We start from the raw sequence: 22,166 nt of genomic DNA, 5'->3' as shown, positions 1-22,166 counted from the left end.
CCCACTGGGCTGGGAGGGAGGAAGTCTGAGTGCGGAGCCCTTTCTGCCACACACTGCTAGGTGAGAGCTTGCGCCGTCACTTGCCCACTTCCAGCCTTGGTTCGACTTGTAAGGTCCTAGCTGGTTCTTGCAGACTGTCTTCAGGGTGTATGTCTTGGTGCCTCTTCTTTCCACAGAGCCGTGGCAAGTTTGAACACTCCCTTTAAGATGGCAAACCCCAACTTTGCCCTCATGGAGATGATCAAAGCCAACCCTGTATTTGAATACCAGCTCTATTTCCAAGAACCGGTAAGTGCGGGGCCCCAGCAAGGCACTGTTCTCCTTTCCCCGTTCTCTCTCCTCCTCCTCGCTGACTTGGTGTATCTCCGTCCCCTGGCATTAGTCCGAAACGACTTTGCCGACGGGCTTGGGTGAGACTGACTCCGGAGCTCAGCTGTCTTTTCTGGGAGACGACACATTTCTGTGTTCGTGTATTTGGGGTGGTGAGGGGAACAGCAGTGGGGGTGATGGCACACCGGCTTCTCCTGCTCCCCCAAACCATGGAGTGGGGACTGAGTGCTAGTTTGGAGCTGTCCCCTCTTAGTTCTCTGGCTGGGAGGGTGGTAGGACCCATCTCTTGTTGGTGACAGCCCCTGGCCTCTTGCCAGGGACCTGCTATCTCGACTTCTTGAGAAGAAAGGTTTGTGATGACAGGGAGCAGCAGAGCCTAAAAGCCCCGCAGTGACCTCTAGTGTGCTTTGGAGATATGGGGCATTTCTAGGTGTCACCTGATGTGCCACAAAACCCAAGATGCCCCTTGGAGCTCAGGTGACATGTGTGCTGGGGTATCACTGCCACGTGTCACTGGGATTCACTGAGAGCGGCAGCATGAGTCAGCCTGCCCCCCGGAGTCCCACCGCACCGCTTCCCTAAGCTGTGGTGGCCCCTGCTACTCATTCATATGTGGGCTCTGGACCCCAATGTCCAGCTACATCTGGGTAATTCAGAAAGGATCAAAGTTTTCCTTAACACTAAAGAGAGAACAGTGGATCAAATCAATTAATGAAGAGCACAAGAGCATTGCTCGAAGGTGGTACCATTTCCAGCGAGGGTCACAGCCACCCCAGTTCTGACTGGTCAAGTAACTTTCCTCTAAGAATGACCTTAATAGATAAGATGGTGCCTCAGAGGAGGACGTTTTTGATCCCAGCAACAACCTGACTCACTCAGAAAGACACCGGAAGCCTCCAACAACAAACATCATGAAAAGATGCTCGATGGATCACATCCTCCTTTGCAGCCCGTGCCCGTCCCAGCCACAGCCCAGAGTTGGGAAGAGTGAGCGTCCTGCAGCTTGAATTGAATCAAAATGACTTGAATTAGTTTGAAGCAGTCTCGGTCTTGAAGGGCGGATATGATTAAACGGTATGTCAGTCAGTTAGGGCTGCAGTAACAAAATACCACTGGCTGGGGACTTAAAACAACGACATGGATTATCTTGCAGTTCTGGAGACCGGAAGTCAGAGACCAAGGTGTGTGCATGGTTGGTTCTTCTCAGGTCTGTCCCCTTTGTTTGTAGATGGTCCGCTTCTTGATGTGTCCTCACATGGTACTTCCTCGTGCCTATGTGTCCAGATTTCCTCTTTTTAAAAAAAAAAACGTTTTTTTCTTTCCATTCTCTTTCTTTCTTTTAATGGATTTTATTTATTTGTTTTTAGAGAGAGGAAGGGAGGGAGAAAGAGAGGGAGAGAAACCTCAGTGTGTGGTTGCCTCTTGCGTGCCCCCTACTGGGGACCTGGCCCGCAACCCAGGCATGTGCCCCGACTAGGAATTGAACCTGAGACTGTTTGGTTCACAGGCCAGTGTTCAGTGCCCTGAGCCATGCCAGCCAGGGCAGAGTTCCCCTTCTTATAAGGACACCTGTCACAGCGAATTAGGGCCCACCCTAAAGACTTCATTTGAAGGACCTCTTTGAAGATCCTACCTCCCAGTACCATTACATGCTGAGCTACTAGGGGTCAGAACTTTATAGGCATTTCTGGGAGACACAATTCAGCCCATAAAAGATGGGTAAAAGAAAAAAGGGACAGTGTCCCTTGTGAAAGAAACAGGTGGAGGACAACAGGAGGGGGTCAGTGAGGGCGAAGTGTGGGGACTGTGAGAGGCTGACTCATTTGGAATGAGGTCTGGGTGAGTGGGACCGGAAGGACCTAGGGACACTTGTGCAAAGGTTGGAAAGTAAGCCCAGAGTCGCAGCTGGTGTCAGCGGTAGTGGGAAACCGTTGTAGGTTCGTCACCCCATCAGAGGTGGCCGCGTGAAAATCCTTTCAGCTGGACTAGAAAGCTGAAGCCCAGTCTCAGGTGTGAGGCTCTGCCTGTCACCCTTTCCCAGGGGTTTGCCTCACCCAGGTACCCTCACACTGGAGAAGTATCTGGTGAGAGGGAGAGAAGCAAAGTGCTGGTTCTAGGTTCTTGAGCGGCAGCTCCTTGGCCTTCGGGAATTGAGGAGGGAACAGAGTCCCGCACAAAATTCGGAAGCTGGGGTTTGGGTCCCTCTCACCTCTTATCTGACCTTGTTCTCATTCTCCGGCTCTGCTTGGCCCCCACCCAAGAGTCCAACCCCTCCCACCGCCCTCTGTGTGCCAGAGCTCCCCTCCCAGAGGACACCGCCCCACAGGTCCCTTCCATCACCCCAAAAGCCTCGCACACCTTAGTCACTTCTCAACCCTCTACCCTCCTCCCCAACCCGGCCCCCATGCCCTATGGGTCAGTTCCAACAGGCCCCCAACACCCCGGCCCCGACCGTTGGGTGCCCCATGTGGGTAATCCAGAGGGAGAGAGAGGGCATGGGGTGTCGTGCCTACTTTTTTTTCTCCCACCTCCTTTTTCCTTTTTCTCTTTTTCATCCTTTTGAATTGAATATTTGTAAGAAGACTCCATCTGCTGCAAAGCAAAGGTGCCCTGTAACGTGTGTGAGGGATGAGTGTTACAAATATTTGTAAACGTGGAAATGTTTTGATGAGGGTTACTTGTGAAGAATTAATGTTCATTACTTTATCTCGGAAATATTTATGCATCTTCTATTATGTATGTGACAGTTTCAGGAGCGGGCCTAGAGATGAGTAACCACCTCTGAGGGCTTCGGCAGTTCCCGGGAGGACAGGCAGGTGACAAGGGCCAGGAGGATGAGGTAGCTCCTGTTCCTCCTGTACTGAGGTACAGTCTATTCTGGGAGCCTGTAAGGAAGCACAGTTAACTTTTACTCACTTAAAGGAGAGAGCATTGGAACTGGGCCCGGGACGATGAGTAGGATGTGGAAGGGCGGGTGTGAGCGAGAAGGATATTCCAGTCTGAGGGGCAAGTGGCTGAATTTGCATGTAGAAGTTGTTTAACCTGGGCATTAATATCACGGGAGATGAGAGTTTCTAACAAAATGGCCAGCGATCCTTAAGGCGAGCTTTGTAACGTCTGGAACATCTTGAAATTGCCCACAGAATTTAACGTGTGCACACATTTTTCCAGGGAAAGAGTCCCTAACTTTCATTGGAACCTTAATAATTCGGTAAAGGCTAAGAGCTGCTGGATGGGATGGGCTTGGTGTTTCAGGTGAGGAGCAGGGAGCAGCAGCCCCAACATCACCTGGGAGCTTGCTGGAAATCCAGACCCACAGGCCCTCTGCCATCTACCCTGTGAGAGTCTGCGCTTTGACGAGGTCCTCCAAGTGACTCATTTGCTCGTTAACTGCCTGAGGAGTTCCTGCCAGCTTTGACTGACACGTTCTCTAGCCCAGTGATCCTCAAAGGTCATCACAGTGCAAGGCTAGACCCCTGGACCCCAGCCCCAGAGCCCTGATGGGGTAGGTTTTGTTGGGGCCAAAGGATTCACATCTCTGACAGGCTCTTAGGCATCGCTGCCCCCCCCTCCCCCGCTGGCCCTGCGAGCACACCTTGAGAACCAGGGCTGTAGCCCCAAGGGAGGAGCTAACCCGGCCATTCCCCAGGCAGTGCCCGGCTGATAGCCGTCCTTCTGGGGAATCAGAGACCTCTGGGCAGCGGTTTCCAGTAAGGACTGCTGGAGCGGACCGCGGGGCCGTGGCTGCCGCACTCATACAGGGCACCTTTCCTGCAGTGATTCGCAGACTTTCTGGTCCAGGCTCCCTTCCACTCCTAAAAACCACTAAGGACTTCAGGGTTTTAGTTCACGTGGATTATATCTCTATCTACGGATATTTACCCTACTAGAAATGGAAAGTTTAAAATATAAATATTGTTATTTAAAAACAACATGCCCACGTTAGTGTACATAGCATTTTTATTTTTAAACAAATTTTACTTTCCTTAAACAATTTAGTGAGTGAGTAGCATTGTTTTACATTTTTCAAATCCCCTTTATGTTTGGCTTAATCGACTCAGCTGGTTGCCTGCGCTGCTTCTGCAGTCAGCCCATGGGAGAGCACGCAGGGAACCTTTGGAGAACCTCACGGTTGCCTCTGAGAGCACCGGAGTGAGAAGGACATGTGGCATGCGGGCCTCGGGGCTCCCCAGGTCTCCTCCAGACAGACCTTTTGAAAAATGCTGCTTTTTAAGAAAGTTGTATTAATGTAATTATAGGAGCTAGGAAAAGGGAAGTGGTAGTTTCACTGTGTATTGTGTTCTGATCAAACATCAGTTAGAGTATTTGTCAATGGGATTTGACTCATTTCAGTTATTTTCCTTATTCATTTTTAAATTGTAGGATGCGCGTGATGTGAATTTACCATTTTCAGTGTGCAGTGCGGGGGCGTTAAGGGCTTCCCCACTGCTGTGCGGCCGTCCCCACCGTCCAGTCCAGAGCTCCTTTCATCTTGCAGAACTGAAACTCTGTCCCCACTAAACACTAACTCCCCACTCACTCCTCCTCCAGATGCTGGCAACCCCCGTTCTGCTTCCTGTCTCTATGAATCTGACTACTTTAAGCAGAATCGCACAGTATTTGTGCTTTTGTGTCTGGGTTATTTCCCCTAGCACGTGCCATTCACATTGTAGCACGTGTTAGAATGTCCTTCCTCTTTAAGACTGAATAGTCTCCTACTGTTTGTGCAGACGACATTTTGTTTGTTCGTCATTTGTTCATGGGCAGTTGGGTTGCAGCTACTGCTTTGTTTGAGTGCCATATGCCGGTTAGTTCTGTTCGCAACCGCGCCAGGGCATCAGTCCCGTCTTCTCAGCTGAGCAAGCAGAGGCTCTGTGACAGGCTCCCTAACTCGCCCGATACTAGGTATGTGCCTGGGTCAGGGTGTTGACCTGGTGTTTGACTTCAAAGTCCATGTGCCTCCCCTTAGGCCATGCTGGGAGGGAGTTTAGGGTTGACCATGTCTTGCACATCTCAGCAGAAAGGGGAGAAGCAAACCAGGCTAAACTCAAAATCCTGATGGAAAAAGTGACCTCGGGAAAGATGCGAGCTTCTTGCAGTCCTGGTGGGACGAAGGTTTTGGTTTCAAAGTCTTTTCCCAAGAGTCCTGGTGAAAACAGTGCCTTGTTGTGCTGTTAGGACAGGTGGGTGTAAAAGCTGGATGAAGAGCTGGGGGTGGTCTTGTTCTCAAGCAAAGCCTCTTGTCAGGGAAAAGTTAGATATTCGAATTAGCGATCTGGCCACCAAAACGAACCCAGGAACCCTGACAGGGTGGTCTGGGTAGGCACACAGCCAGGCCTTGTGGAGGAACCATTCGCCTGGGTTCTGCCAGTATGTCTGCTACCTGCTTGGTAACCGGGCAAGTCCCTTCCTTTCTCCGGCCTTTGGGTTTCCTCATCTGAAAAAGGATGGCCTCGCTGGATGGTTTTCAAACAGATTATAGCTGCAAATGTATTCTGGCCAATAAGTAAAACAACATGTACAGCAACTCTTTGCTTTCAGTGATGGGTATTGATAACCAGCCCTTACTTTGTGCCTCTTTTCCTCCAACCCAGTCTCCATGGCTCCAGCCTGGAGGAGTCATCCTTGAGGACTCAAGGTCATTCCGGACTCATTCAGCCTCAGGAAGGCTCCAGTCTGTGCGGGTGCCCAGCCCACCCACCTTTTGCTCCTATTCGCAGAGTACACTGCAGGGTTCGGCTTAGACAAATTTCAGGTTTAGATCCAACGCCCCACCCCCAGCTCTTTGAACCCTTAGCCTACTGTCTTGTCCTGGGAATTTGCCAAGTCTGGTGGAAACCAATATTAAAAGGTGTCTTTTTCTTTGCTGCCCAGAGAAGGGATAATAGGCTTTGCATTTGTATTAGTAAGAAAGGGAGGACCAGGAGGCAGCTCTGGGCAGCAAAGACAAAGAATCAGCTGAGTAATTTTAGCAAGACCTGTTCCATTTTTTTAAATCTTCAGATTCTTCCTGTCTTGCTTAGCCCAGGGTCGTCTCAGCCTCTTTGCCCCGCTTCCAATCAGAACGTGTCTAGTTTGTCCTATTAACCCTGCCCTCTGCCACCTCTCAGCGCTGGCTTTTCTTCGCTTCTTGCTCGCAGCACAGATGTGTTCTCACTGGGTTGTGGGGTGTATGGCGCGCCCGTGTGCGGGTTTGCGTGCGCATGCGCACACGAATCTGGAACCATGTAACAGGCTACAGGCAGATTTCAAGCACCAACACCTACTTTGTATTTAACTAGCTGAGAAACTAGGGTTAGAGAGAAAGTGTAGGGGAAGGAAATTCTAGGTCGTGGTCATGGAAGAGGGTTTTGCCTGGCTGAAGGCGCTTCGACATCCACAAACGATCTTTCTCCCTCACAGGGTCGAGTCTTCCTTAATCCCTAGCGCACCCTAACTCCCTCAGGCTACAGGCACAGCTGGTGACTTGTTACATCCTTTATTTTTTAGGCAATTTATGCTTGCTACTTAAAAAAAAACAACTGAGTTGTGTAAAATAAAAAGTTAAATCCCCCTCCACTTATCTAGAACTAGCTACTATAAATAATTTGGTGCTTCCCATTTCTACAAATGTTTAAGCGTGTGTGTACATAAGTGTATACATAACTTTTAATGTAATTTGAGTCGTTCTGCTTTTTCACTTAATAGATCTTAGATTTTCCTGCAGTACATAGAGATGTACCTCATTCTTGTTTTTCTTAAAAAGATGTTATTTATTTAGTTTTAGAGAGAGGGGAAGGGAGGGAGAAAGAGAGGGAGAGAATCCTCAATGTGTGGTTGCCTCTTGCATGCCCCCTACTGGGGAATTGGCCCATAACCTAGGCATGTGCCCTGACCGGGCATTGAACTGGCGACCCTTTGGTTCTCAGGCTGGGACTCACTCCACTGAGCCACACCAGCCAGGACAAGATTTACTACATCCCTTTTAGTGGCTGCTTGGTGCTTCATAATCAAGATGGACCATAATTGTTTACTTAACCAATCTTCTATTGAGGAGCATGATTTTGATGGAATAATACATTGGAAAAAAACATGCCAGTGTGAGCTACCCTACTCTCCTGTCTTTGTCATGGTTTTTGTTTTGGTGCCATCCCTGGGAGAAACTGTTGGCATTTCGTTTTTGTTTTCTGAAATGGGCTGTGTTATGTTCTAGTGAAAAGAACCAAATACCGAGGGGCTTCAAATTGGAGTTGTCATTTCCAGCCTGGCCATTTATAATCCACCTTCGAACAAAATCACCCCAACCTGCGGGCTCTTCCTCGATGGCACTCCCAACTCAGTGCCGTTGTGACGAGCAGAAGGGTCCTCCCAGGGGAAGTGGGGTCAGAGTGTCTCAGGTCTCCTCACAGCCCCTCTGAGGCCTGACCCCTCTCTCTCCCGTCTGCCTGGCTAAGCTGCAGAGAGTAATAAACAGTTTCCACTTTTTGCCCGGGTATCAGATGCCTCTACCCGCTGGCATCCTCAGCCCCAGGGACAACCACCCCAGCCGAGTTTTCTGGCCTATTTTGAGAGAACTCTGCCCCAGAGTTTCAGAGGAATTCAAGTGATTATCAGGGTAGCCAGAACATGAATCAGAATTGCTGGCCCCAACCCATGGGTTAGAGGGACCCGCCCATCTCCACCCTGAGTCAGTGTCTTGTGGTGTCAGCTACAGAGTTAGGCAAGCTGCCTGGTCTCCTGCTTTGTGGGAGCTGCCATTTGATTTAAGTGGCTGTCTCCACTGTCTTAGCCATGAGACAATAGGCCCAATTAAGGGCATCTTCTGCAGCAGACCTAATCTACATCCTCCTGGAAAGAACAAAAGGGAAGATGAAAGAGAAGTTCCACTGGGCTGGTGAAGGGGGAGGAGGTGTCTGTCGGGGGTCTGAGTCGGAGAAGGCGGCCTGCTGTGCTCTCCCAGCTGCAGGAACTGCCCTGGTAGACGAGGCGGATCGAGACCTCTGTCCCTGCCAGCGTTTGGGTGAAAAGTTAAACGAACTTGGGCTTTTTGTACCCTAGTTTTCTGGGGCTCCTCTGACAGTGAGTTGAATATATGCATGGGGAGTAAAGATGGAGTATAAGGAGAAGTCTGGGTGCTGTGGCTCCTGGGAACCCCTGCACCCCCCACCCTGTGGTCAGCACATGCGTCTTCCTGTTGCTCAGTGAGCCCCATGGGACCTAGTGGCTCTGCAGACCTTTCACCTTGTCCTTCCTTACCTACCCCTCAAATCAAGAGACTCCTTGAAATGGCAGATCAGTTTTCCAAAGCTGCCGTAACAAATGCCTGGAATTTTGGTAGCTTAAAACAACAGAAACTGTGTATCCGCTCACAGTTCTGGTGGATAAAAGTCTGAACAAGGCCCTAGCAGGTTTGGTTCCTTCTTGGGGCTCTGAGGGAGAATTCTCTCTGTGCCTCTCTCCTAGCTTCTGCTGGCTGCCAGAAAGCCTTGCTACTCCTTGCCTTGGCCGCTCATTCCTCATCTTGAGATCCTAACTTAATTACATCCACCAAGACCCTGTTTCCAAGTAAGGGCAGATTCACAGGTCCTGGGCGTTTGGTCTTGGCCGATCCTTTGGGGGTCACTATTCAAACCGGTAGGGTGAGGTGTGATGACACCGGGGTATGCATCAAAAAAGTATTTCATCCAATACTACATTTTCCTTATTGGTTTTTACAGTTCATTATAACAATCACATTGAGGCCTGAGGCATGATACCCACATGGACACATTGATGAGACAGTGGGAATGTGTCTCAGGAGTAAGGGTGAAGCTGGAGATGCTGGTTTGGAAGCCACAGACAGCAAGGAGGATGGAATTAGATGCTTCCTTCTCACTAGGAACGTCTGTGATCTCAAGTGTAAAGTAAAGAAGTGGGGAGAGAAGTGGACCTGGTTAGTGAGAACGGCCAAGAGATTCTGATGAATTCTCTAAGGTGGATCTCTTATACTTCAAGTCATTCACACCATTTCTAAGAAGCCTAGTAGGAAAGCTTTATTCTGAAACATCCTCAGAATACTCGGAGACAAAGCTCCAGGATTCATGGAATTCCAAAGGCTTTCTTCCTAAGGAGTTTCTTTTAGGACCTAGAACTTTCTTCAGCTTGCCTGCCCCAGGTGATAGCTTTTGGGTGATAGTAGATCAGATGCCTTCATTTGACGTTGTTCTGGAGGTTGTGCTCAGCTCCCCCTCAGAGCTGGAGGTGAATTACCTGGTTTGGTTAGTGTGAGCTGGCAGTGCAGCGCAGAAAAATGACAGCCCCAATCCCTGTGATCATTTAGAAGCCCCTCCCTCCCAAGTCTTTATCTCACGTGCCTTCCTTTTTGTCCTCCCTTCTTCCCTCTCTCCCTCCCATCCATCTCGCCTTAGCTGGGTACCTCCTCTTACCATGCTCTGGTGGTGGGAATGAGAATACGAACGAGGTACAGTGTGTTGTCCCTAAGAAATTGGCAGGCTGGCGAGGGGTCCAGGACCAAAAGTAGACAATTCTGAAGCACTTCGGTAACTTTAGTGATGGAGATCATAATTGTGATGACAGTGATAACCACTTATTGGCATCTCTCTTATATGTCAGGCACTATAGGAAATAAAACTCCCATTGGATAGGTGAAGAAACTGAGGCTCTGGAAGATTAAGTCACCCAGTTAACAACTCTCAGAACTGGGGCTTGAAACCACGTTTGTAGAATTCCAAAGTCTATCGTTTAAGTCCTAGGTTCCACAGCACAGAGGGAGGCGCCCCATCCTGCTGGGCAGGCAGGAGCCTTTACATTGGTCTGTAGAACCTGAAAAAGAATTTCTGTAAGTTGCAGAGGGCCGACGCCATCTGCAAGGCACACAGCCAGAGCACAGACGTTACTGGCTTCCCCCCTTTCTGCCCTGACCTGTGTCCTCGTTCTCTCTGTTCACCTGAACTAATTCCACGTGGGTGCACAGACTTATTTACCTTTTGACCCCCTTTGACTTTTTTATCGATCCTTTTGGCATCTGTTTGCTCTTTTAAGGACCGTTTGAGGGCCAAAGCCCTGGCCAGACCTCTGGACCTGCGGAGAGGCCTGCACACACTGAGGTGCACCCTGAGCTCATGAACCGCAGAGGTTCTGGGATGGGGGCTGCTCTCTATAAATGAGAGTGATGACTGGGGTGATGTGCTGGGCTGGCCGGGGCTGCCATCGACCTCTTAAAATGTGCTTCCTTCCATGGCTATTTCTTGCCTCAGCAATAATCAATAATCTCGTAGCAGAGAGCCGTGATTGATTTTCCACCATAATTGAATTTTACACGTGTGAGGGGATTGTAATTAACTCACCAACATCAATTTCCTCGGAAAGTCTCAGACTGCGGTTCCAGCACTGCCTGATGACAGATGCGTCCTGTGCTGTGGTGCTGGCAGCTCATAGACCCAGCGCTCTCGTGCTTTGCCGTGTGCAGAACAAATGAAGTGCCGTGGAGAACGACCTCTTACAGTGTGCAGGGACAGAGGGCCTCTGGTCACTAGAACGCTTTATTGACTTGGCTTATAGGGTCCTCCTCTCTGGGAACATTACTAGGGAGAGAGGAACAAACATCATGTCAGCCTCTACTCTCTCCAGGCCCAGTCACGGATAATCCCGGGAATGAGACGAGTGCATGCTTCCCTGCTCTCCGGGTGCTCCAAGGGGAGCACATTGAAGGCCCATGGAATCCAAGAAGAGTAGAGTGATTTTATAGTGATGGGGGAAAGCAGGACTTCATGGAGAAGGCAGTGTTTGGGACAAGTGTGGAAGGCTTCTTGAAGGCCAGTCTGAAGGACGTTAGTGTTCTTGGTGGAAGTTACAACATGTTAAATAAGGGAGGTGGGAAAGCAGGGCATCCTTTCAGAACACATTCTGCAATCCAGTTGAGTTGTTACCTGGGTATGTTCGGGTGAGCAGTTGGAAAGGAGGAGAAAAAATAGCTTGACACGTTCCTGTAGACTTAATGCTTGTGTTTACCCCCTCCCCACCACCACCCTGCAAATTCAGATGTTGAAATGCTAACCCCTGATATGATGTTAATAGGAGGTGGGCCCTGTGGGAGATGATCGAGTCTTGGGGGTGGAGCCCTCATAAATGGAATTAGTGCCCTTAGAACAGAGACCCCACAGAGCCCCTTTCCCTCTTCCACCATGTGAAGACACAGCAAGAATATACTGTCTGTGAACCAGGAAGCGGGCTCTCGCTGGTGCCTTGACTTTGGACGTCCCAGCCTGCAGACTGTGAGAAATAAATGTCTGTGTTTATAAGCTACACAACCTATGGTTCTGTTCCAGCAGCCTGGACGGACTAAGCCACCACCATACTCTTACTCAGTTTCTTCCCATAGCGCGGGTCCCTCAGGGACTGTCCAGGAAGGATCTGTTATTTCTGAGCAGCTGCCCCTGAAGGCTCTGGGCCTCAGGGACAGCTGACTTTCTTTACTCTGATTCTGTAACAGCTCTCAGGTCCAAGGGCTTTCAATTTCTGGAAAATACAGATTGTATTAACATCTTCTCTTTCTGCCCCAAAAATCACGGAGCCAGGAGACCGGAGCCAGTAGAGTAAGATCCCCGATGGATCTTAAAGCCCCACGCCACCTGCCTCGCTGTTCTTTGCATCTGGAAATGCTCCTGGACAGGGGATGGAGTAAGAAGGAAAGGTGGTGGGAAGATGAATGCAGACCCTTCATTTCCAACAAGAATCTCTTCCCCTGCCCCCAGAACTAGGGCACTGTACTTTGGTCCCCATCTAGCCATGCCCCCACCCTCAGGACCTCAGTTTTGTGAGTCTGCATCCCTTAGCCTGTTTTCCTGGAAATGGCCAACCAACCACGTGTAGATAAGGCAATTGGATGTAATGAGGCTCTCGGGAGGCAGAAAGACCTGGGGATTTGCCAGCACAAAGGGTCTGTGTCCCGGCTCTTTAACAAGGAACCTTGCTGCCCTTAGGGAGGCAATCCAGGGGAGTCTGATGGGCTGTAAAAATTTAGGCCCAAATGGAAGGAGACGGATTTGAAGTTATTGCAGCAAAATGAGATGCGCGAACGGAACAGCATTTGGCTTTTCCTCTTGGCTTCTCAGAGTCCTGGGAACCCTCTTCTCTTCTCATCCCCCTTCAGCCCCAACCTACTCCTGTGCCAGCCCCGCCCCTTGCCCTTAAAGGGATTATTACAAGTAATACGTTCTAATGGTAGGGATTTTGAAAAACAGAAAAGAAAGCCACATCTATAAACCCACCTCCCAGGGGAGGACCGCCGTTAGCATCTTATATTGAACTTGAACGTTTTTTTTTAAAACACGTTTCAGTATGAAGATTGCAATGAATGCCCTTCTAATGAAACTTGGGCTGGATGGGACGGAATGTGGGGGCTTCCTGCTCTCAGTCAGATCGGGGAGGGGTACAGTGGCCAAGGTTTCTGCGGAGTCCCTCATTTTGCTTTCTTGATTGTTTTAGGGAGTGGCTGAGGCTGAACTGGAAGAAAACCTGGATCGGACTTTCAAAAGCTTGTTAAGAGCACATGATGAGGTAAGGAGCAGGGCAGGAGGGCCGGAGTGGGCGGGGAAGCAGGGCCGCTGGCCTGCCCTAGTCAGTGGAATCGGGATCCTCATTCCACCAGTCACGTTAAGGGGGAAAAGTTACAAACCTGTCGAAACTGAAATCAAAGAACTATTATAATAGTGCCATTTGAGAAATTATACCATTTTTACCTTACCATTTTAGCATGCATAATTGTTTATGAAAGTTCAAAATTAGTTTCTACCCTTAAATCTTTTCTTGGACAAGCAAAGTTGCTTCTCCTGGTTTACCTCCGTTACCACCGCCCCGCTCCGGCCTCGGGTGTTAGTGGGCGCTGTCACTGCCCTTGGTTCACAGAGGCAGTTCCTGCCCGGCCTTTCCCACGTCTGCCGCTTTCTCTGCTCGTCACCTTGAGCAGTTCACTCTTTTCTACTGAGTCACTTGCTTTCTTCCTGAAGGGCCTTCCTTTGCAGTTCTACCAGCAGCCGGGTAGTAGTGAACTCATGGGTGTTTTGGCCTGAAAACGTCTTTATTTTGCTTTCAGTCTTGAAGAATAGTTTGAGTGTGGAACTCCAGGTTGATAATTTTTTTTTTCTTTTAGAGGCTCTTGTTATTGCTCCGGAGAAACTGACCTTGGGTCCGCCCCGTTATTGGTCTTTTAGGGGTGTCTAGTTTGCAGTTTTACCCATCCTTGAAGTGTTTTTTCTTTTTTTAATTTCAATGAACATTTTTTTAAATTATGAAAGTCGTGTTCGGTTCTTTTTCAGATCGTTTGGATCTCTTGTTCTGTTCTTGTTTTCAGGTTCTTTTCTATGTCTTTAACAATTTTAAGCATACTCAGTTTTCATTCTCTCCCCCCGTCTCTCTTGCAAGTTCTATTATGTGATACTCTTGGAAAGTCTTATTTCACTATTTGGTATGTTTGCTGTCCCTTGCAATGGGATTCTCGGGTGTGTGTGTGCAAGAGAGAGAAGAGAGGAGAGAAGTTTTGCACTCTTGGTTGTGAGCTCATCTACAGCAGCCCTGAGTCTGCACCAGTCTGCTTAGTTGGCACTGAAGAAGCGTCGCTGTTGTGGTTTAGCATTTGCTGCTCCTGCAAGGCCTCGTAGTGGTTCCCCCAGCCCAGCCACACTTCACGGTTGCTTTTGTCGTTGACTTTGCGCCTTGGAGGTTTCCAGATCATAGAGATAGTGTAAATTCAAACTTGTGAAGGCAGCCGCTACGAATTTCTTGGTGAACACGTTTTGGTTTCCTCTTAGTACCAAACCGAATGGACCAAGTCCTTTGACATCTCTCTATCATGAAGGGTGCGTTTTTTCCTAGTCGACCCTTCAACTGAGGACCGCAGATTTACTGGATTTCTGGTGGAAGGCTGGGGAGGATCCCATTTTTAACTTCCCATCTGCCACAGACCTGAGGTCTCATCTCTAGCTCCCAGTGGTTGATAAACCCAAGTTCTTACACCACCAAGACCTGCAAGTGCTCGGTGGGGCAGCCTCGGACCAGAACTTTGGTTGCTGGCTGCTTCTTCTGCTTTGACCCCGGAGGACTTGCCTGTCTCTCTTGGGAGTTTAGCCTGTTTGTAATAGTCTCATGGCCCTCGTAGGTCTTCGGTGTGACAGGGTTGTCAGATGACCTGTCCCAGTCTATTTTTTTCACTTCACCCATGACATAACTTCTAACTCTTCTCCCTACAGGTTTTCCCCATCTTGCTCAACATCCGTAAAATGGGTAAGAGATGTTCTCAGGAGGGAAGGGAGACAGGAGGGCATGGCAGGGGCCAGCCGGGCATTACATGGCTGTTTCTCCATCTGCCTCCTCTGAGCAGCCACAGCCACCTGCCACTCTGAACTGTGACTGGTGTCACTTAGGGTCCCCGCAGGTGAATACCGCTCACCTGAGCCCTGGGCTGACCGCAGGCCTCGGGTTCCTTTCCTTTGGGGAACTTTGGAGTCAAGATCTTGTGAAAATCGCAAGGCTCTCGGGGGAGACATCTGAAGTGGGGCGCAACCCATTAGGCTGTGTAGAAAAGGCTTCGTCTAGGCGCGGAGGGCGCTGGAGGGCTGGCAGGGCCCGAAGACAGGGGAAGACAGGTGTCATCCTGGGACTGAGTTGTATGCTTCTGAAGGACAGGAGGGCGATGGTCAGTCCTAGAGCTTTTCCTGGAAATGGAGGCCCGTGTGTGTGTGTGTGTGTGTGTGTGTGTGTGTGATATTGTTGCATTCTGGAATGACAGAGGCAGCACAGACTTGGAGCTTGAGAGGAGATGGGATTATTGTGGTTAAGAGAGAATGAATGAGGAGCACCAGGGCACATGAGAGGCCATTAAGAGCTTCTCGGCCTCAGTGGAGAAGGCCAGCATTCGTTGCTGGGACGTCTGGCCCAGGGATGGGATTGGAAAGAAGTGTCTCTTTGCAGGAGGACTCTTAGCGAGAGTCCCCAGAGAACCCAGCGTCAGCAAGCTCATGCCTGAGGAGGACATCCAGTACTATGTGCAGCAGTTCAAGAAGTCTGGTTTCAGGTAAACAGAAGGGCACCCGAAACACAGAAGAGAGATGGTCCCCAAAGAGGGGCTGTTGTGCTCCCAGGGTGCAGGGCAAGACCCAGTTCCCCTCCACCATAGCCCCATGAATGCCTGGCCTGCCTCTGCTTACATGCCTCCAGTGTTGGGAGGCTCACTACCTTATAATGCTTGGCCCACTCGAGTTTGGAACAGATCACCTGGTTCTGCTTTATGCTTAGGGGCCCCTGCAGAGCAGATATCTTTACCTGTTTTCAGTCATGACCCCTGTGAGAACCCAATGACAGCTCTGAGCTCTTTCTCCACCTTCCCACCCCCACCCCCCACCCCCAGTCCTAGAAGGCAATCACCAGTCTGCCTTCTGTCTCCATGGATTTGCCTATACTGGTATTTCACGTAAATGGAATATAATACGTGGTTCTCTGTGCCTGGTTTCTCTCGCTGAGCTGATGTTCTTGGGGTTCACCCATGTTGCAGCAGGTGTAGGTACTTTATTCCTTTTTCTCAGATCTGTTTTGATGCCAAAGTTCAGGGCCCTGCTCTGGAACCACAAAGAATTGCTCCAACAGCCCCTTCCCTGCACAGCCCCTCAAATATTTAAATATCACAAATCTTTGAAACTCAGGGTTTCTTCAGGGACACTGCAGTTCACCACATGTCCAGCCTTCTTCTCTCCCTTGTGCCTCTCTCTTGACACCTCCATCCTTCACTCGAACCCAAGGACGCAGAGAGCCAAACCGTGGTCACTCACTCACTGCCTGGTCAGCCCTGCCCCGGAAGTCTGCGACACGGCAGCCTTGGCCGTGAATGCCTGTGGCTGCCGCCCTTTAGCCCCCAGCTTCTCCTGCACCACCACCACCTGCAACTCTTCCCTAAGCTGCTTCTTTTTTTCTTTTTCTTTTCCTTTTTTTTTTTTTTTTAAAGCAGAGACCATTGGAGAGTCTCAGATTTGCTCTGAAAGGGTGCACAGAGATAATCTGGTCTCACCCCCTCCTTGTTTAGGAGGAAAAGGTAAAAGTCCACGTGGCTTGTCCACGGTATTCCCAGGGCCTAGGTTCCACAGGGGGAGCCTTGAGGGCCCGAGGGCACCGACCCTGACCTTGCCTGAGGACCGGGAGAGTGTTCTAGGTCCAGCCCCACGGCCAACCTTACCTGTCCTGGAGGAGACCCCTCTGCACCACGCCCTGATGTCCCTTTTCAGTGGGTTTCCCAGGGAAGGGGAGTGGCCTCTGGATGGAGAGGGGCTAAACCAAGCTCCGCACCCTGTTACACGACAGCCCTGGGCTCGCGTGGGGAATCCTGTGGGCTGGCTCCTGGGTGGCAGCTGCCCCGTGAGCTCTGCACGCTCACGAGGCCTTGCTCCGTGTGACGCTGTTGTGCTGGGCAAGAGATGCGACTCCTGGGCTCTGTTCTCTTCCCCCTGCCGAAACTTTGCTCTTCCTGGGAAGATTGTCTCCGTGCGAAGCTGGTTCCCGGTGGGGTCCATAGCGTAGTCATTGACTAAAAGCTTTCCTGTTTTTATTCCCTGATCTGCCCTCCCAGGGGTCCCCTGAACTGGTATCGAAACATAGACAGGAACTGGAAGTGGGGCTGCAAAGGCATGGGAAAGAAGGTGAGTGCTGGAGCGCTGGCTCTCCTCCCCGCTTCCCACTGACCAGCCGATATGCCCTTGGGTCAGAGCTGGGTGTGGACAAACTGACCTTCTGGCTTCCTCCCTTCTGTCCTTTTCCTCTGGGCTTTTCGAAGTGCCTCCAATCAAGAGTCTCCCCTAGGACCCCTTGCCGAGGCTTCTCTTGAAATGGTAGAAGGTGGTGGTACAGGCAGAGCAGGGGTCTGTCCGGGTGACTGCAGGGTCAGTCTGTAAGGCCCAGGTCTCCTGGTGCTACCCCAGCTCCAGGAAGCAGATGGTCCAGGGTGACTCCCAAATGTGGCCAAGGTGCTGGCGCTCACGGTTCAGAGTAGGAGCATTGGGTGTTCTGAGAGACAGGGGGCTTAGCCTCCAGCTTTATCACAGGACCAAGCCAGTCGGAGTCTCAGTTTCCTTGTGTGCCAAGCAGAAGGTGGTTTCCAGTCTCCGGGTCTGCAGGAGGAGTAATGGGGTCCTAGGTTACATAAAAGCTTATGGAAAATTGCTTTTTCACGGTCTTCAGCTCACATCCTCTGTGTGTCAGGCACTGTGCCGGACCGTGGAGACTCCAGGCGCATAAAACAGATGAGGTCTCGACCTCGTGGGTTAGGTCTGGAGGCACTGTGGTTAAGGGTGGGCTGGATGGCAATTCAGCCTGGGATCTGATCCCTGTGTGACCTTGGCCAAGCCACTTACCTACTCTGTAAGAACGGTGCCCCCCTCGTGGGGCTGTGTACGGCTAACGGGTGAGTGCACATAAAATGCCTAGAACAGTACCCAGCACATAGCAGTGGCTCAAGTAATGCTCGTTATCCTTATCGTCACTCTGATCTGCGATGGACAAAGGACAAAGGTGACAAAACCACAGTTTGACGGACAAACTCTCAGCATGGAGGGCCATAATGACAAGGTCTTTGGGGAGGTGAACCCTGAGGGCGCGTAAGTTGGGAACCCCCTTTTTCGCAGTTTCTTTCAGGTGTTCTTCCTCCCCCACTTCCTCCCATACACCCACCACCAGGTTGCTTTTTGACCTGGAACATTCTAGAGTTTACACAACCCCACAGCAGCCTCGGGTGAGTTTCAGCAGCAAAGGCACTTTGGAACATCCCCTGGTTCTTCATTATTTGGAGGACAGAGCGCAGTGAGAAGCAGGTGGTTCTGCATGTAGGTTAAAAAAAACAAAATAGTGCAAATTCCTTCATCAGGGACAAATTGAAGCTGTTTGAAAATTATAATGGTAGAGTGAGCACGAAGAGGCTAAGTGGAGGCTTCCGTGGCCTCTCCATGCCCCAGGCGTCGGTAGGTGAAAGGGAGCCACGTTTGCTGCCTCTGGTGTCAGGCTGACACCCGTTGTGGCTGACCCGTCACTCGCTAGGGTCTCGGCTGCCACTTGGAAGCGCTCATTTAATTCAAAGAAAAGGCGTATTGATCTCCATTCAAGGGCATCTCTTCTCCTTTCTGGGGCTACCTGTTCAGTTCCATGGCACAGAGCGGGCCAGCCGGCACATTCTTCCTTAAACACACGTGTGCACGCTCACCCAGGCCGGTCACTGCCCTAAATTCATCTGCATTAGAAAACCCCAGTGTTTTCCTCCTTCACTTTCACACTTCACTTCTGACACTTCTGGTCACAAAATGTGTGGGGCTTTCCCCCCACCAAGCAGTTCTCTGCAGTATCAGCGGGTGTCCTACAAGGCTGCCCACTCCCTGACACCACACAATTCAGACACCAGTGGCAAGTCTGGTGGTCACCTGGGCTTCCGACCCTCCTGCAGCTGTAAATCTGAGGCTCCCACGGCCCCCTCCTCAGGTGTGATCAGTCAGTCTTTGCTCGAGTGGCTCACAGAACTCGGGGAAACCCTTCCTTACACTTAACGACTGCGTAAAGAGTGTGATCATGGACACCGGGGAAGAGCCACATGGAGACATACACAGGGCGAGGTCTGGGAAGGTCCTGAGAGCAGGAGCTTCTGTCCCTGTGGGGCCGAGTGCGTCACCCTCCCCGGTACATGGGCGTGTGGACACTCTCCAAACCCCATAGCATCGGGATTTTTATGGCGCTCCCTCATGTGGCCATGATTAACTCCATTTCCAGTTCCTCTCCCCTCTCTAGAGAAGTTGGGGGGTGGGCTGAAAATTTCACGCTTCTGATCATGGCTTGGTTTTTCGGGGGATCAGCTCCGCCCAGGAAACACCCAGAGTTGCCTCCTTAGACCAAAAGGTGCTCCCAGTGCTCTTGTCACTTAGGAGTGTCCGGGGGTTTCGGGAGCCCTGTGCCAGGACCCGGAGGCGGAGACCTATGCGTACGTTTTATACTATCTCCCTCACCACTCTGGATCCGCAGTAAGGGTGATGCTGCCTTCGTGCGGTGCACACCAGACACAAAGCCAGGGCCACGGTGGCGCCACTGGGGGTCCGTTGAAGGAGGTGGTAGTGAAGGAAGCCACATAGCATGAAAATGAAGCCCTTCTCCTTGCCCCCAGGGAGGGAAGACCTAAGTTGTGGAGGGTACAAGAGAAGACATTTCTTCCCTCTGGCTGTACCTGTTTCCTGTCACCCTCCCCAGATCCTGATTCCAGCCCTGATGGTGACGGCAGAAAAGGACTTTGTGCTCACTCCTGACATGTCCAGGGACATGGAGGACTGGGTAAGGATGGTGCTGCCCTGGGGCCAGCGGTGCTTCTGGGAGGGGGCAGGGGCCCCAGAGAGAAGATGGCAGCTGAGGGCAGAGTGGCATCTTCGGATGAATCACTTGCTTGACCAGGGGCTTCATCCGGAGCATCGTTATCACCTCTTGGGAGCCAGAATCCTGACTGATGCTTCCTTTTCCTTGTGCTGATGGAGTCTGCCATTCGCTCACTCACTCACTCATTTATTCATTTCACGGGCTTTTACTGTGCACTGTTTTGGGACTGTGCCAGATACTGAGAAGGCTAAGATGAGTAAGGTACAGGCCCCGCCCTCCAGGAGCTCCCTGTCCTGCAGTCACTCCCGTACTCAACGCAGGCAGAGAGAGAGGACACGGGAGCAGACAGGGAGTTGAGAAGTGAGAGCACGCATGCTTGGAGAGTGGCAGAGCTCAATGAGGCCGGAGGGTCTTGCTGCGTGCTCTGGCCAGCCTGGGCCGTGCAGGCCCACAGCCATGAGAGCCACTGCAGGGGAGTGATAGGCACCAAACCCAGGATTGGAAGCTCACTCTGTTCCAAGTGTACAGGTTGGTGGTGATTGGGGAGCCCTGCAGGTGGGGTGACTATGGGCTTGCTAGCTGCTGACAGCAGCTCATCCGCCCTTGGCTTTGGCTTTGTTAGTATCACCAGGCACAGCGGGGGGCATGTCTTGGGATGCTGCCACGGTGCCCCTTGAGGGCTCTGGATCCAGCCAAGGAAGGCGCTACAGAGAGCTCTGAGGCCAAGGGCCTCGTCTCTCTGGTCCTGACCCTTGAGGGTTTCTGTAGAAATTCAAGTTCTTCAGCTGGCCTTTCCAGCCCCTGTAACTGACTGTTAACGTCACCCAGGTGATGCTTAGGAGTGGCAGCCTCTGTCTCTCAGAGGAGAATGGCATTTCCCCCATCCTGTCATGGTGCGAGGTGGTGCAGGAAGAAACCCGCTTGGCCCAAGCTTCTGTGCTGCTGCTTCCTCTCGGTCCTCAGTCCTCAGCACTTGTGGCTGTGACCCACTGTGAGAGTTCAGGTTCCAGAGGGGAAGCCAAACAGCCCCGAATGCAGACCACCAGCCAGAAAGCGTGAGAAGGCAATGCAGCTGAGACCGCATGGCGAGAGCCAACTACTGAGCGGCTTCCAGGGAGTGAACAGGCCGAGAGTGAATGACTCTGAAGGGAGACGGTCGTAATGAGTATAGGTCCGCCCTGAACGCAGATCTCCGGTCAGCCGCCCAGGCCTTGGGCAGCTAACCCAACCTCTCTGGGCTTTCCAGTTGCCCCCCCGGATTGTGGGTGAGGTTAAAGAGGCAGCGCGTGTAGAGCAGCCAGCACGCGGTAGTTGCTCAGTAAGTGGCTGTTCCTTCCCTAAAGAATGCAGAGTTTTCAGGAAGGAGGGTGGCCTATGAGTTGCCGAGAGGAAGGGGCCTCCTGGCAGCGCTCTCCCTGACAGGCTGCACTAACCAGAAGCCAGGCCTGCTTGCGTTCTGTCATTTACCTTTCCGGGTGGTGTTTTCTTCCAGATCCCCCACCTGAAAAGGGGACACATTAAGGACTGTGGACACTACACACAGATAGAGAAGTAAGGAGTTGGGGGTCTCTGGGTGGGGGGCATCGGGACTTCATGCTCACCTTCAGTAAAGCTTTTCCTGGGTTAGCCGTTCACTTAGTGAGAGGCGAGTGGGTGCAGACGGTGTGAACCGCCCTTCGTTCCCTTTCCAGGCCCACCGAGGTGAATCAGATCCTTGTTCAGTGGCTGGAGACTGACGCCAGGGACCCGCCAGTGGCTGCGAAGCTTTAGGGTGTGACGTGTGCCGGCCTCCAGCAGGCTCTCCAACCCCTTCCTCTTCTGGCTGCTGCTCTTGGTGCCAAGATGGGGCCCTACCACGCCTCTCCAGACCGGCAGCCTTGTTCTGAAGAGTGATTTTCTTTAAGTGAGGCGATTCCAATTCAACCTAACTTTTAGATACAGGAAAAATTGTGTGTGATTAATTCTCTGGGTGTAAATGCATCACTTTATGTCTAAGGATGATTAGTGTCCTGCAGGGGGACAAAGTGGGACGGCCAGGGGGTGATTTCTCTTTGACTAACCAGTTCGTAGCTTTTGCATCAAAATCAGCAGTTAATTTTGAAGCATTTCAGCCGAGATTGGAACTCTTTTGTTCAATAAAGCTAAGACAACTGTGGCACCGCTGTTTGTGTCCTTGAGGGCAGCGTGGTGGTTCTAGGAACTTCCCTTTAGCCTCGCCCAGAAGCCTTGCCCTGCCGGCGTGTCGCCTGGCATCATCGTCGCTGCCCTGTTTCGAGTCCTCACCCTCTCCTCCCAGAGTGCCGCTGCGGCAGCCTGCTGACTGGCCTCCCGCACCAGGTCTGGTCCAAGCGTGGCAGGCCCTCCGCTGGCCCGTGCACTGCCTGGACCCTCCCCCAGCCGACCCCCATCACTCCCTGACTCCTGGCTGCCCTCCAGTGTCACGGATCTTGAGGCCCTGCGCACACCACGCTCGT

General features: G+C 51.4%; 1 protein-coding gene across 1 annotated transcript in view; it reads left to right on the top strand.

The window, feature by feature from the left end:
• EPHX2 (epoxide hydrolase 2) overlaps window positions 1-21,847 on the top strand; it is a 46,375-nt gene extending 24,528 nt beyond the window's left edge. The window contains exons 12-19 of the mRNA XM_024568872.4: window positions 177-288; window positions 12,796-12,867; window positions 14,556-14,589; window positions 15,277-15,379; window positions 16,922-16,991; window positions 19,573-19,653; window positions 21,185-21,243; window positions 21,384-21,847. Coding sequence (XP_024424640.2) covers window positions 177-288; window positions 12,796-12,867; window positions 14,556-14,589; window positions 15,277-15,379; window positions 16,922-16,991; window positions 19,573-19,653; window positions 21,185-21,243; window positions 21,384-21,462 — 610 coding nt within the window. The 3' untranslated portion in view covers window positions 21,463-21,847. The remainder of the gene's footprint in view (window positions 1-176; window positions 289-12,795; window positions 12,868-14,555; window positions 14,590-15,276; window positions 15,380-16,921; window positions 16,992-19,572; window positions 19,654-21,184; window positions 21,244-21,383) is intronic.
• The last annotated feature ends 319 nt before the right edge of the window (window positions 21,848-22,166 follow it).

Source organism: Desmodus rotundus, chromosome 9 (genome assembly GCF_022682495.2).
Source record: "Desmodus rotundus isolate HL8 chromosome 9, HLdesRot8A.1, whole genome shotgun sequence".
Taxonomy (NCBI): Eukaryota; Metazoa; Chordata; class Mammalia; order Chiroptera; family Phyllostomidae; genus Desmodus; species Desmodus rotundus.
This window is presented reverse-complemented; position numbering and strand designations above follow the sequence as displayed.